At 43.9% G+C, this 14,292-nt stretch overlaps 1 protein-coding gene and 2 long non-coding RNA genes across 3 annotated transcripts; 1 reads left to right on the forward strand and 2 right to left on the reverse strand.

The window, feature by feature from the left end:
* Positions 1–2,240: 2,240 nt before the first annotated feature.
* Positions 2,241–2,663, reverse strand: LOC116685566 (uncharacterized). The gene is made up of 2 exons (XR_004330985.1): positions 2,601–2,663; positions 2,241–2,336 (listed from the first exon to the last, which is right to left on the reverse strand). It is a non-coding gene; the product is annotated as an uncharacterized LOC116685566 (long non-coding RNA).
* Positions 2,664–5,002: 2,339 nt separating this feature from the next.
* On the reverse strand, positions 5,003–8,571 carry LOC116685565 (uncharacterized). The gene is made up of 6 exons (XM_032510563.1): positions 8,532–8,571; positions 7,237–7,414; positions 6,846–6,980; positions 5,719–5,797; positions 5,352–5,559; positions 5,003–5,217 (listed from the first exon to the last, which is right to left on the reverse strand). Exons 2-6 carry the CDS (start codon positions 7,308–7,310, stop codon positions 5,084–5,086), a joined length of 630 nt encoding a protein of 209 aa, XP_032366454.1. The 5' UTR covers positions 7,311–7,414; positions 8,532–8,571; the 3' UTR covers positions 5,003–5,083.
* On the forward strand, positions 5,661–10,929 carry LOC116685567 (uncharacterized). Its single transcript, XR_004330986.1, has 3 exons — positions 5,661–5,799; positions 9,559–9,560; positions 10,917–10,929. It is a non-coding gene; the product is annotated as an uncharacterized LOC116685567 (long non-coding RNA).
* The last annotated feature ends 3,363 nt before the right edge of the window (positions 10,930–14,292 follow it).

The following is a 14,292-nucleotide window of genomic DNA, read 5'->3' on the forward strand; positions in this document are numbered from 1 at the left end:
CAGTCCACATACACTGCTACTCTACCAGAGACACCGGGGGACGGAGACGGAGGTTCCTATGTTATTGTGAAGGACATAGTAACGATAATCATCGCAGACCAGACTCCAGGACTGATCATTATGTTTAAACATACAGTCTCTATTGCGTCCTCTCCTCCTCATTCCTCTGTAACTCACTGATACATAAACCCGTCCTCTGGTCTGGACCTCCCAGTAACAGGGACCAGTCAGACCATCTCTACACAGCAGCTGAGGATACCAGGACTCAAACCTCTCTGGATGACCAGGATATGGCTGATCCTCCTTCACCCGGGTCACCGTCCTGTTGTTGTCAGACAGTTTGAGTCTCCTGTCCACCGTGTTGGTGTCGACTGTGAGTTCACAGGAATCTGACGGAGACAACGAGACACAACACAGCTGCAGTTATTAACCAATCAGCTCTTTGGTGATGACATCACAGGGTTGAATGAGTGATGTCACAGTCTGATGAATGAATATTAAAACACACTTACACTTCCTCAGACCTGGTGCAAACTGAGACCAGCAGGCTCCACCCTGAAAGGGGGGGGGGGGGGGGGGCATTACATCACTCACTCACACAGCTGGGTTCCCTCTAACCTGTCTCTCTCTCTAACCTGTCTCTCTCTCTAACCTCTCTCTCTCTCTGACCTGTCTCTCTCCTAAGGGTTGGTAACTAACAGCAGAAGGACCAGGTCTTTAATCTGGATCTACTACATGTAGAGATGTTCTGATTCTGATGCCAGTATCAGAAATGCCTCTGATACTGCTGAAAATGGATCGGTATCATCGAGTACTGGAGTCCAGGCATCGATCCGAACCACGTAAACTATTAGCAATAGGAATCTATTTACTGGTTAGCTCCGTTAGCTCGGACACAGTTCTTCTTCGCTGCTCTTAAAATAGTAGCGCTGCTGTTTTAGAGGGGCGCCGAAGAAGAACTGATACCTAACGACTGCTTAAAACAAGCTAAAGAAGCATTTTCGAGGGTTGGTACGAGAGTTGCAATTTTCAACAGCAGAACTTAATTAAACATTTGAAGACGTGTCACGCTAAAGAGCTCACGAATTTACGAAAGCTAAAAAGGAAGAACTGCAGCAGCAAACTCTGGAACGGCCTTCAGCAACGAGGATAAACCCCCCCAAAGGATAACAACAAGCCACCAATAAAGCCAACAAGGATAACCACAGCCAATAAAGCAACCAGGAACAACCAACAGCAATAAGCAACAAGGATAACAACAGCCAATAAGCACAAGGATAACCAACAGCCAATAAGCAACAAGATAACCAACAGCCAATAAGCAACAAGGAGAAACCAACAGCCAATACGCAACAAGGATAACCAACAGCCAATAAGCAAAAAGGATACCAACAGCATAAGCACAAGGATAACCAACAGCCAAAATAAGCAACAAGGATAACCAACAGCCCATAAGCAACAAGGATAACCAACAGCATTAAGCACAAGGATAACAACAGCCAATAAGCAACAGGATAACCAACAGCCAATAAGAAACAAGATAACCCAGCAGCCAATAAGCAACAAGGATAACCAACGGCCAATAAGCAACAAGGATAACCAACAGCCAATAAGCAACAAGGATAACCAACAGCCAATAAGAAACAAGGATAACCAACAGCCAATAAGCAACAAGGATAACCAACGGCCAATAAGCAACAAGGATAACCAACAGCCAATAAGCAACAAGGATACCAGGAAAGAGGGTTTTGAGGGACTTTTTGAATCTAGAGTCGTACTCTCCCAGCACAAGAGGACCTAAGAGAAATAACTGGTCCAGACGTCAGAGTACGTCTCTAAACGATAACATGAGCCATGCAGCACCGGCAGCTGACCTTTAAACCTCTAGATAACTAGTCTGCCTAAAGAGGAGATTAATGCTTCATCCACACAGAAAAGCACATCGCCTTGTGCTAAGCTAGGCTAACCCGGTCCTGGACCTCTCTTTGTGTAGTGAAACTGATTTGATCCCAGGAAAGAGGAAAAAAAAATATGTTTCTTAAACCACGGACAGATATCTGCCAAACTCCATCAAACTTAACAAAGGGAGTTATGATTTTAGTTCCTGGAGTGTCTCCTTTAAAACGTCCTACACTAATATCTCCTTCTTGTTGATCAGGTGTGTACCTGAGAGTGTCCAGTCTCCAGAGAGGATCCTTCAGTCCCGCTGACAGCAGCTTCACTCCTGAGTCTCTGGATGATTGTAGCTAGGTCCAGCTCTCTCAGATGGGAGGGGTTGGAGCTCAGAGCTGAGACCAGAGAAGACAGCCTTCTCTGAGATCAGACAGCCTGACAGACTGGAAACACACAGAACAACAACAGGAAGCCCTGTCAACACGGGGAGCCATGTGCTAGTTCTTTCTTTGCTTATTGTCCAGGTACATTTTAGTCCAGATTTTGGATAATCTTTAAAATCATCTGCAGGATTTAATTTTTGAGTCTCAAAACTACTGCTAAAGTTCATCATATCAACAGACACAAAGCTACGAGTCAGCTGTTTATCAACTAAAGTTAGTCAGAGTTTAAATGGTCATCAGTTGAACGGGTTAATGAATCCTGACCTGAGAGTCTCCAGAGTGCATTGTGGACTCTTCAGTCCATCAGAGACCAGCTCCACTCCTGAATCCTGCAGGTTGTTGTTACTCAGGTCCAGCTCTCTCAGACTAGAGGACTGGGAGCTGAGAACTGAGGACAGAGCTTCACAGCTTCTCTCTGACAGGTTACAGCCACTCAGCCTGGAGAGACAACAGGAAACAAGACAGGTAACATCTGTAGGTTTAAATGTTGAGTCTGGAATTTATAGATTTAGTATATTAAATCCTCTTTCAGTTTAAGTCCTTTCTGTTTAATTCTAAACAAGTTGCAGATAACTATTCAAGACTGAACTAGGTATCAAAGTCACATGATAATAAAATAAGAAAAATATTTCTAGAACTCAGCCACAATTCATATTTCAGGCTTTGTGACATATGATTATGAATACAAAAGAAATACTTAGGAAACATTCAAAGACCTTCTGAAATTAGTCCTGCCATGAGAAGGGCCGTTTAAATTAAATGAAGCTTAAAGTAAATAGAAACATCATCAAAATAAAGACAAAGAGTAAGTTGGTCTGACCTAAAAGTCTCCAGTCTGCAGTGTGGACTCTTCAGTCCATCAGAGACCAGCTCCACTCCTGAATCCTGCAGGTTGTTGTTACTCAGGTCCAGCTCTCTCAGACTAGAGGACTGGGACTGAGAACTGAGGACAGAGCTTCACAGCTTCTCTCTGACAGGTTACAGACACTCAGCCTGGAGAGACAACAGGAAGTTATTTATTATTAACTCCTGTTGTAAAAAGATAGAGTATTTATTGATGAATAAATCCGACGTACAGAGCTTTTTTGGAGGCTTTGACCACTGGCAGCAGCCTCAGAAGAGCCTCCTCTGAAGCAGAGTATTTCTTCAGGTCAAACACGTCCAGATCTTCTTCTGATGACAGTAAGATGAAGACCAGAGCTGACCACTGAGCAGGAGACAGTTTATCTGTGGAGAGACGTCCTGAACTCAGGGACCGTTGGATCTGCTCCACTAGAGAACCATCATTCAGTTCATTCAGACAGTGGAACAGATTGATGCTTCTCTCTGCAGACAGATCCTCATCCATCTTCTTCTTGATGTACCACACTGTTTCCTGATTGGTCTCTGAGCTACTTCCTGTCTGTGTCAGCAGACCTCGTAGGAGACTCTGATTGGTCTGCAGTGAAAGACCCAGGAGGAAGCGGAGGAACAAGTCCAGGTGTCCATTTAGACTCTGTAAGGCCTTGTCCACAGCTCTCTGGTAGAAACGTGCTGATGATGTTTGTTTTAGTCTGACTCTGAAGAATTTAGACAGCTTGGATGTTGTTTGTTCTTCAGCCAGAAGGTTGACTCCAGAGTCGGTGAAGGTCAGATGGACATGAAGAGCAGCAAGGAACTCCTGAACACTCAGATGGACGAAGCAGAACACCTTGTCCTGGTACAGTCCACTCTCCTCTTTAAAGATCTGTGTGAACACTCCTGAGACCACTGAGGCTGCGTTGATATCGATGCCACACTCTGTCAGGTCTGATTCATAGAAGATCAGGTTGCCTTTCTGCAGCTGCTCAAAAGCCAGTTTTCCCAGAGACTTGATCATCACCATGTTCTCTGGACTCCAGGTTTGATCTGTCTCAGTTCTTCCATAATACTTGACATTCTTCTGTTTGGACTGAACCACCAGGAAGTGGATGTACATCTCAGTCAGGGTCTTGGGCAGTTCTCCTCCCTCTCTGGTCTTCAACACCTTCTCCAGAACTGTAGCGGTGATCCAGCAGAAGACTGGGATGTGACACATGATGTGGAGGCTTCGGGATCTCTTGATGTGGGAGATGATTCTGCTGGCCTGCTCATCATCTCTGAATCTCTTCCTGAAGTACTCCTCCTTCTGGGCGTCAGTGAACCCTCTGACCTCTGTCACCATGTCAAACACCCAGGAGGGATCTGATTGGCTGCTGCAGGTCGTGTGGTTATCCAGAGGCGAGCAGAGGGAAGCAGATTCCCCCTGATGAGGTTTGTCAGCAACACACCACTGAGGTGGACTTTGTAACATCAGTCAGGATTTAGTGTTGAGGAAGTCCAGTGGAAGTCGACACTCATCCAGACCATCAAAGATGAAGACCACCGGGACCTCTTCAAACCTGCTGATTCTGCTTCTTTGGTTCACTAAAGAAGTAATCAACAAGTTCCACCAAGCTGAACTTGATCTCTTTCAGCACATTCAGCTCTCTGAAGGTGAATGGGAATAAGAACTGGATGTCCTGGTTGGCTTTGCCTTCAGCCCAGTCCAGAGTGAACTTCTGTGTAAGACTGTTTTCCCGATGCCAGCCACTCCCGTTGTCATCACTGCTCTGATTGGTTCATCTCTTCCAGGTGGGGTTTAAAGATGTCTTTTTGTCTGATTGTTGTTTCTGGTCTGTCTGGTTTCCAGGATGCTGTTTCAATCTGTCTGACCTCATGTTCATCATTGACCTCTGCAGGCCTTCCCTTCATGAGGTAGATCTCTGTGAACATCTGATCCAGAACGGTTTGGTCTCCTTCTTAGCAATCCCCTCAAACACACGCTGGAACTTCCTGTCTAGCTTAGATTTGAGTTTACGCTTACAAACTCCTGCTGGACTTCCTGAATGAATACAGAACAAAGAAGATCAGTAGGAGATTTATGAAGAAACTGGAACATACTCTGACCCTTCTCTGGAGACATTAGTAAACGTCCCATTAGTCCAGCAAGTTAAATCTTTAGAGAAATCCTCTTACTGCTCTGCAGACGGTCAGCCAGCCCGTCCTGCTTCATTCTCCTCAGGAAGTGCAGTGTGATCTTCAGAAACGCCTCTCTGCTGCTCCTCTGCTCTTCATCCTCATCCTCCCTCTGACTCTCTGGGCATTCTGGGTACTCTGGTCTCAGAAGCTTCTGGATCTTCTTCAGCTCATTCTTCACAAAAGTGACAATGTTCTCCTCCAGCAGCTGGAACAGAAGATTATATGAATCAAATCAGACTGAAATCATGGAAGCAACCATCAGATCCACGATGGACAGACTGAGGACCCTCTGGTCTGAACAGGGCAGCATGGAGATGATTGGAAACAGAATAGATGTAAAAGTAGTTGGTGTACATGTACAGACCATAAAGATGGAGTCCAGGTGGGTTTGATGCTGCTGGGCAGGCTGACCACTGGGACCTTCTGAGCTCTCCTGGTCCAGTCTGTGGAGGAATCAGAAAGTATTAGCTCCCATCATGTCTGTCCACACAGAGACACACACAAGGTAAAGGTCCTGGGACTTAAGTGTTGATTACAACATAGAATCAGATGGTTTACCCTGACAGTAAAGAGTTGGTGGCACTGCTGACCATACTGTGAATGTAGAGAAAGAACTAAGGAGTCCACAAGGGCTCCAACATGTGGTCCTGAAGGACTCCAGGGCAGCAGACTGGGATCATGATGCAGGAGGTCTGCAGCGTCTGTTGTCATGGAAGCAACATTCATATGGAGAAGTAGTTTGGGGAGTCAACTGTGAAAAACCTTCAGTGGCTTCAAAACGATTATGGCAAACCATCAGCCGATTTGGGGGGGGGGGGGGGGGGGCAGAGGTTAGATGGCCTGTCTGTAGTTGGGGAGAACTGCTGACCTGGACTGAGGGTACTTTGGAGGCAGGTTGCCTTTTATTTACTTCCTCTCATTGACTTCTGATTTGACATCCAACTGGCAAACCCACATCCAACATTTGAGAAGAATTTTGTGTTTTGACCAATGGGGAAACAATCTTTTGATGAAGCCACTCACTGAATATTGGCCTGTCCATACTCAAGCGGCAATAGTCTTCTCATGCCAACTATTGTCCTGACTCAGGTGACACTAACACTTAACAAGGGTCGCTGGTCTCCAGAGGGGGAAGAGTTGGGGGGGGGGGGGGGTACACATGATATTACCCTGGAAGAAGCACTCTGAGGCCCACATATCCCGTATTCCCAGTTGGAGAAGAACATTCCTGATGTGTGTAGCCTACCGATGGCTACGGGAGATTTAAAATGCTTTTTGATGGGGCTACAACACCAGATCCTATTGGTCCAGACCAGGTCCAGTATTAAACTGAGATCTACAGGTGAAGACCGGTCTTACTAGACAGCTTTCACATGGAGAATATAAAAATATGTGAAGAAGAAAGATGCTGAGAATAAACTCCAAAAACTTCTCTGGAGACATAAAAGTTAAAGCATGACTCAGCAATATTATAAATTATTAACAGCTGACCTCCTTCCAGCAGAGGGTTGTTCTCCTTTAAAGTTAATGAGAACTTCATATGACCGGTCGCTCTTGAAGGACACACAGCTGGGTTCAGGATCAGGATCAGGATCAGGATCAGGATGGTCTGGTCTCTGATGGGTCCTGATAGAAAAACACATGTATAGAGGGTCATGTTCAGTAGTCTCTTATAACCAGACCTTCCTCCTCCACAGCTCTGCAGGGGAAGGTCTGGCCAGTCCTCACAGCGTTCCTGGATGGGACAACAACCTACTCTAGGTCATCAGCATCTCTTTAGACCAATCACAATCATCACACAGAGACCCTCTCCAAGGCCCCCGCCCCACCACCACCCCCAATGAGACAACACAACTTCTGTGGAGGTTTCAGAACAACTCACCTCCTTCTCCTCTTCTCTATTTCCACTGTCCTGCTCTCCTTTTCAATTCTCTCCCTCACACTTTTTTGCTCCATTACAGGTCTCCTTGTTTTTAAAGTGGGGGTGTCTCCGTGGACCGGTGTCTCTTCATGGACACACAGCTGGGCCCAGGTTCAGCAGGGTCTGGTCTCTGATGGGTCTGTTAGAAAGAGAGGAAGATCTCCAGAAACTAGAAGCTATCCAGCAGATAATAAAGAGGGAAGCTGGTGGCTGTATGATTTCTGTCCTTCATTATTACGTTACATTACATGTCCTTCAGCGGACGCTTTTATCCAGAGACACTTACACCTGAGAGACATGGCAGAGGTCCCACACCTCTGGAGACACTAGGGTTACAGGTCTTGCTCGGGGACACATTGGCTGATGTATGGCAGTGGGAATCGAACCCTGATCTCCACACCAAAGGCATGTGTCACATCCACTTAATCTTTCTGTCCTCTAATGGAGACAAGACTCCATTAAGACTCAGTCTCAGCTTCCTGTCCTGGGCCTCGTCCTCCACACAGCACCTACAACAGTAACAGAGGCATTTAGGGCCCTGCATTTTATTTGAAAGGCTCTAAACAGTAGAGTCCTGTTGGGTCTGACTTCCTGCTGGTGGAGACGACGGTTTGATTTCTGACAGCACCCCCTCCCCCCCCCCACACACCACACACACACACACAGGTTTGAGACAGCTGAGACTGTGTAGGCGTCTAACACGTGACCAGGTGTGCTGATCAGACAGGTTGGTCCTGTTAGCTGATCACACCACACACACACACACACACACACACACACAACACTTACAGACACACAGACACACAGACACACCACACACACACACACACACACACACACACACACACACACACACAGGTTTGAGACAGCTGAGACTGTGTAGGCGTCTAACACGTGACCAGGTGTGCTGATCAGACAGGTTGGTCCTGTTAGTGATCCACACACACACACACACACACACAACACACACACACACACACACACACACAACACACACAACACACACACACACACAAAACATTATAAGAAGAAGACTTCTAGCTAAAATACCAAATATAAATAAGGACTATCTTCCTTCCAAAGACCTTGATGAAGTCCTCCATGCTATAAAATTAAAGTGGATCTTACCTCTTAACCCCCCCCCCATTAAAATGAGAGTGGATCTACCTCCTAACCCCCCCCCCATTAAAATGAGAGTGGATCTTACTCCTAAACCCCCCCCCCCCATTAAATGAGAGTGGATCTTACCTCCTAACCCTTCATCTGGAGCTCCACTCCGAGAGGAAGAACTGCGTCTCAGCCTCACTCGACTGTTTCTTCAACCAGTCCAAAATGTCCGATCAACAATCAGGTGAGTTATTTCCTGATGAGTCACAGCCCCACCTGGCAGGAAGTACTTTCACAATAAGAGCTTTAAGGTTCATTTTAAATGAAGGAGGAACAACAGTCTAGAAACTCATGACAGCAAACTAAAACCTAGAGTGGCCCAGACCCTGTCAGACCTCCACAGAGTCCAACCTGCAGGACCCTGCAGACCTCCACAGAGTCCAACCTGCAGGACCCTGCAGACCTCCACAGAGTCCAACCTGCAGGACCCCGCAGACCTCCACAGAGTCCAACCTGCAGGACCCTGGCAGACCCCCACAGAGTCCAACCTGCAGGACCCTGCAGACCTCCACAGAGTCCAACCTGCAGGACCCTGCAGACATCCACAGAGTCCAACCTATAGGACCCTGGTAGACCTCCACAGAGTCCAACCTGCAGGACCCTGGCAGACCCCCACAGAGTCCAACCTGCAGGACCCTGGCAGACCTCCACAGAGTCCAACCTGCAGGACCCGGCAGACCTCCACAGAGTCCAACCTGCAGGACACTGGCAGACCTCCACAGAGTCCAACCTGCAGGACCCGGCAGACCTCCACAGAGTCCAACCTGCAGGACCCTGGAGACCTCCACAGAGTCCAACCTGCAGGACCCTGGAGACCTCCACAGAGTGTCAATCTCCATGGAAACAAATTACTTTAACAATTAAAAACTTTATTATATATATATTAAAAAAAAAGATTACGTTGTAAAAAATTGCATTTATAGCACAAACCCAAAGTAGAAATGAGAGAAGTTAGGAGCAACACTTTGACTCTCAGTTGAAACTCTTTAGAAGCTCAGTGAGTGAAGAGGGGAGACTGGTCCACCTCTGACCCTCTGGATAATAATACTATAATATATATATATAACATAATCATAATATAATGTTATCTATACAATACACTGAACTGGGTATGAGTCGTACCAGAGGGGGGGGCCTAGTGAGACCACTACGAGTCGGATACTGATGAAACTCATTATTAAAAGTAAAATATTACAAAGGTGCTGGAAATAACTTCTTTATAGAGCTATAACAAATGAAGCAGTTTGAAGTTGATTCACTTGATAAACACTAAGAATACTAGCCTGAGTAAACAATGATTGGGGGGGGGGGGGGTCTACGATTAACACTAAATATTCCTGTGTTAAAAGGGGGACAACGTACACTGATCAACATTCGAAGCAAATGTAAGCGTACCCGAGTTAGCCATGGGCTAGTTTTCATCGGCAGTCCCCTAGCCAGATGTTATTAGGCATCCTAAAATAATAAACAGTTATATTACAATGAAGATATTTATACAATAGACAAAAGGTTAAAAATTACAATGTTAAATCACAACAATCGAATAAACCAGATAAGCAAATAAAATCTAAAATGGATGATCCAGTTATTGTTGGACCAGCGTCAGTGTTGATTTTCAATCATCCATTTCTTAACATTACTCTTAAATGAGGGTTAGGGTGAGTCGCGTTGAACATTACATCATCACGCATAGCTATGGTTACCAGCCACGCTGAGGCGTTACTCAATCTGCAATGGAAAACGGACGCAGAATGTGTCGAGTCGAGTAGAGGCGAGTCGAGGCGAGTTGAGTCGAGCTGTTACCAGCAGTGGAAAAACGCCATAAGTGCATTCCTAAATACTTGTATTCTGAGACAACCATTAGTCTGGGTCCTGAAATGGAAATGTCTTGCTCTGCGTCTATGCGGGAGCCGTTGGTAATGAACATACAGACTGTTTTTGGTAATGAACATACAAACTGTTTTTGGTAATGAACATACAGACTGTTTTTGGTAATGAACATACAAACTGTTTTTGGTAATGAACATACAAACTGTTTTTGGTAATGAACATACAGACTGTTTTTGGTAATGAACATACAGACTGTTTTTGGTAATGAACATACAAACTGTTTTTGGTAATGAACATACAGACTGTTTTTGGTAATGAACATACAAACTGTTTTTGGTAATGAACATACAGACTGTTTTTGCAGACTGTTTTCAGTTGCAAACAACAGTGGTAAGCAGATGTGACCTTCACTAGCACATCATTTAGCTTGATTGCAACCTCTTCAGCAGTCTTAGGCTGAATCCCATTTCTCCATCTTACCCCTACCCCTTGGCCCTTGGCTCTTGAAACCAAGGGGTAAGGGGTAGGGGTGAAAACATACCCCTATGAAATGGGACACCACTTGGTTACATCACCGTACAGTATTGATCACAAACCTCCAAGATGGCGTCTCTGTCTGTTGATTGTGTGGGTTTGGACAACAGTGTCATATGGATTTAAATATTTATATATTTTATAGTTATTTTATGTTCACTTTGGTAGTGCAGAGGCAGATGTTTTATCTGTGTAGTACTTAGGTCTGTTTGCAATACAAATGTGTATACACATGTATCATGTATACATACATGTACAACATGTACATACAGTTTTGAATGTCATTGATGTTCACAAAAACATTTTGTTGCCAAAAATCTGTCTTTATTGGTGATAAATTGAACATAACCGGCAAAAACGTTACATAAAATGATGTTATAGAACCATTATCAACTATTAGAACCATAACTAACATGTCGCACACATATAAAGGCTTCAAATGTGTAAAACTAAAAATACAAACAACACCACAAACAAACAATTAACTACAGCTGTTCAGATATTCCAGACCAGTCTGAAGCCTGTTGGCCAGTAACCCCCCCCCCCCTCACATATCATCAGTGTCCCATATCAAAGCCAACAACAATATTCAAGTGCATGAACAATGAACAGGAATTAATTACAAATGATTACAATAATACAGTACCAATGCAATAATGAATGGGTACAACATGAACACAGGATTTAGGAAACGTCTGCGTTTTCAGCCCCAAACTGGACCAGTTGCTGTGTCCTCCTGTGTCCTCCTGTGTGATACAGGGCGGTATATGTTAAGCACGTAGCGATGTATCATAGACCATTAATATATATCTAACTATACAATCTATGCGATGTATACAGTCCATTCAAGGCAGAAATATGTGGGACTGTTGTGGAAATCAACGTTAGCGTTAGCGATTAGCGTTAGCAGTGCAAGCTAGCAATTTTTAAAAAGTTTCAGTTAGGTAGCAAGGTTGCAAGTACACATGTACAGGACTGCATAGACCACAAAACAAGACTGTCGTAACTTTTTAATCAATTATTTAAGCCGAAAGTACTTACATTCATGTGTCTCTCTGGTCGATGCAGCAGCCACACACTGCCTGAGTGTTTTCAAGTGAGGTCGCATCCACACTAGGTTCCAAGGGGTATACAGCCCTTGGTCTATCCCCTACCCCTAGGTCCTAATTGGTATTGGGACACCACTAGGTCCCGCGTGAACGCGCAAAAGCTAGGGGAAGGGGTAAGGGGAAGGGGTAAGGGGAAGAAATGGGATTCAGCCTTACCATGAGTAAAAATAACTGTATCATCAGCATACATTAAAACATCACACTTTCCACAAACAGAGGGTAGATCATTAACATATATGCTAAAAAGGGTTGGGCCAAGTATGGATCCCTGCGGGACCCCGGTGGAAAGACCAAGTAAGTTAGATTTATGGGTACCAATTTTGACATGTTGAGAGCGGGGTGAGAGATAAGATTTGATAAGATTGACCAAGCTTGAAGAGAAATTGAAATTCAGTAATTTATACAACAGGATGTTATGATTAACTGTGTCAAATGCTTTCTTTAAGTCAAGGAACACAGCCCCAACAACCCCGCCTTTATCCAGTGATGCCGGAACTTTTTCTATGAAGTAACATGGAGCCGTTTCAGTCGAGTTGGCCCTGAATCCAATTGCATTGGATGCAGTGGAAAGGAGCTGTTGTTGAGATGGTCCATGATTGTTTGTTAATCAGTTTTTCAGATACCTTGGATACTACAGGTACAACACTGATGGGCCTATAGTTGGAGGTCAGTAGCGGGTTACCACCTTTGAATACAGGGGCCACAACAGCAGGCTTCAATGAATCTGGAAACCATCCTTGGGCCAGTGAAGTATTGATTATGTGTGTTAGTGGGGTAACTATTGAAGAGCTGATCCCTTTCAGAATAAGTGTATCCATACCATAGACATCCTTAGCCCTTGATGTTTGAGAGATGTAACTGTTTTTATAACCTCATCCTCTGATACTGGTCTCAGTGTCAGTGCTGGCTCTGTAGTATTAGCTGTGCATGGATTGTTTTGTTGTATTGCTAAACTTTGGGCGATAGTGTCTACTGACTCAACAAAGTATTGATTGAAGGCCTGTGCCACATTGGTCGGACACTTCAAGATTGTGTCATTTGCTTTCAGTACAATCGGCTTAGTTATACTAATGTTTTTACCGGTTAATTTTGAATCTGACTCCATGTGGCTTTTGAGTTACCATTTGAATTTTCATAATTATGATCAAAAAGTCTGCCTTTGCTTTTCTCAGTTCACTAGTTACTTTGTTTCTCAGCCTAACGAAGTTATGCCTATTGTGGGACATCTTTGACTTTATGGCTATTTTTAAAGCATTGTCCCGCTCCTTCATTAATTTTAGGACTTTCTCATTCACCAGGGAAGACCCTGATTCTTGTTTTTATATTTAATTCTAATAGAATATTCATTAACTGTAGATTGCAATTTTTCAGTAAAGATTTGACTGGTAATTTCTAAATCATTTCAGGAAGTAGCTCCTCCCAGTTCATGTTTTTCATGGCTGCTTTGAAGTCCTCTTGTGTTGGTTTTTTCGGGATACCTAAAAATTCCTTATTGCCAGTGTTTGTAAACGCCTGCAAGTGAGTTTGCTTGATACAAGCACCATATTATGATCCGATTGAATGATTTTGTGATCCTTTCTGGTCTGTTACTAAAATGAGGTCGATTTGGGTACTGGTGCCATTTGTTATGCGTGTTGGACCTTTAACCAACTGAACCAGATTAAAACCATCAGTAATTTGCTTGAGCTTCATTCTTGAGACTTATCTTCCCAGTTTAAGTTGAAGTCACCATTATGATTATTTCTTTCTAAAATCAAGTTGACATAATGCCGTCTTGAGTTTTTTATAGAAGCTATGTTTGAGGAAGGTGGTCGGTAAATGACTACTAGGGTGAGGACATCTGTGGTGAAAGAATCATATTCAAGGCTACACATTCTAAATCACATGGATTTTGCAATTGAATCTCATTGCAACGGATGGTGTTTCTTACATATATCATAACTCCACCCCCTTTTGCATCAGTTTGGTCCCTTCGGTAAATATCATAACCCTGTAATGGGTCGTCTACGATTAACACTAAATATTATTCTTAAAGCTTCTGAAGTCGAAAAATAGATTCCAGTTTAGTTGAGGGGGGGGGTGCTAGCCCAAGCAACATTGCAGTAATTGATATATGGATACAACATTGAATAATACAACATGATCGCAACTTCTTTGGTCATCAGGTGCCGAGTTTTTCCAACCACTTTGGCTAATTTAGTACTTGTAGCTCTAATGTGAGGTTTCCAGGATAAAGAGTCATCTAATATAACGCCGAGGAAACGAGCAGTTTAACATTACTAATGGAGATATCATCAGTTTGAATTTTCATTGAAGATTTAAATCTATCAGACTTAATACCAAAAAATATATAACTTTTTTATTTTTTATATGTTGA

This window comes from Etheostoma spectabile, unplaced genomic scaffold (assembly GCF_008692095.1).
Source record: "Etheostoma spectabile isolate EspeVRDwgs_2016 unplaced genomic scaffold, UIUC_Espe_1.0 scaffold00570035, whole genome shotgun sequence".
Taxonomy (NCBI): Eukaryota; Metazoa; Chordata; class Actinopteri; order Perciformes; family Percidae; genus Etheostoma; species Etheostoma spectabile.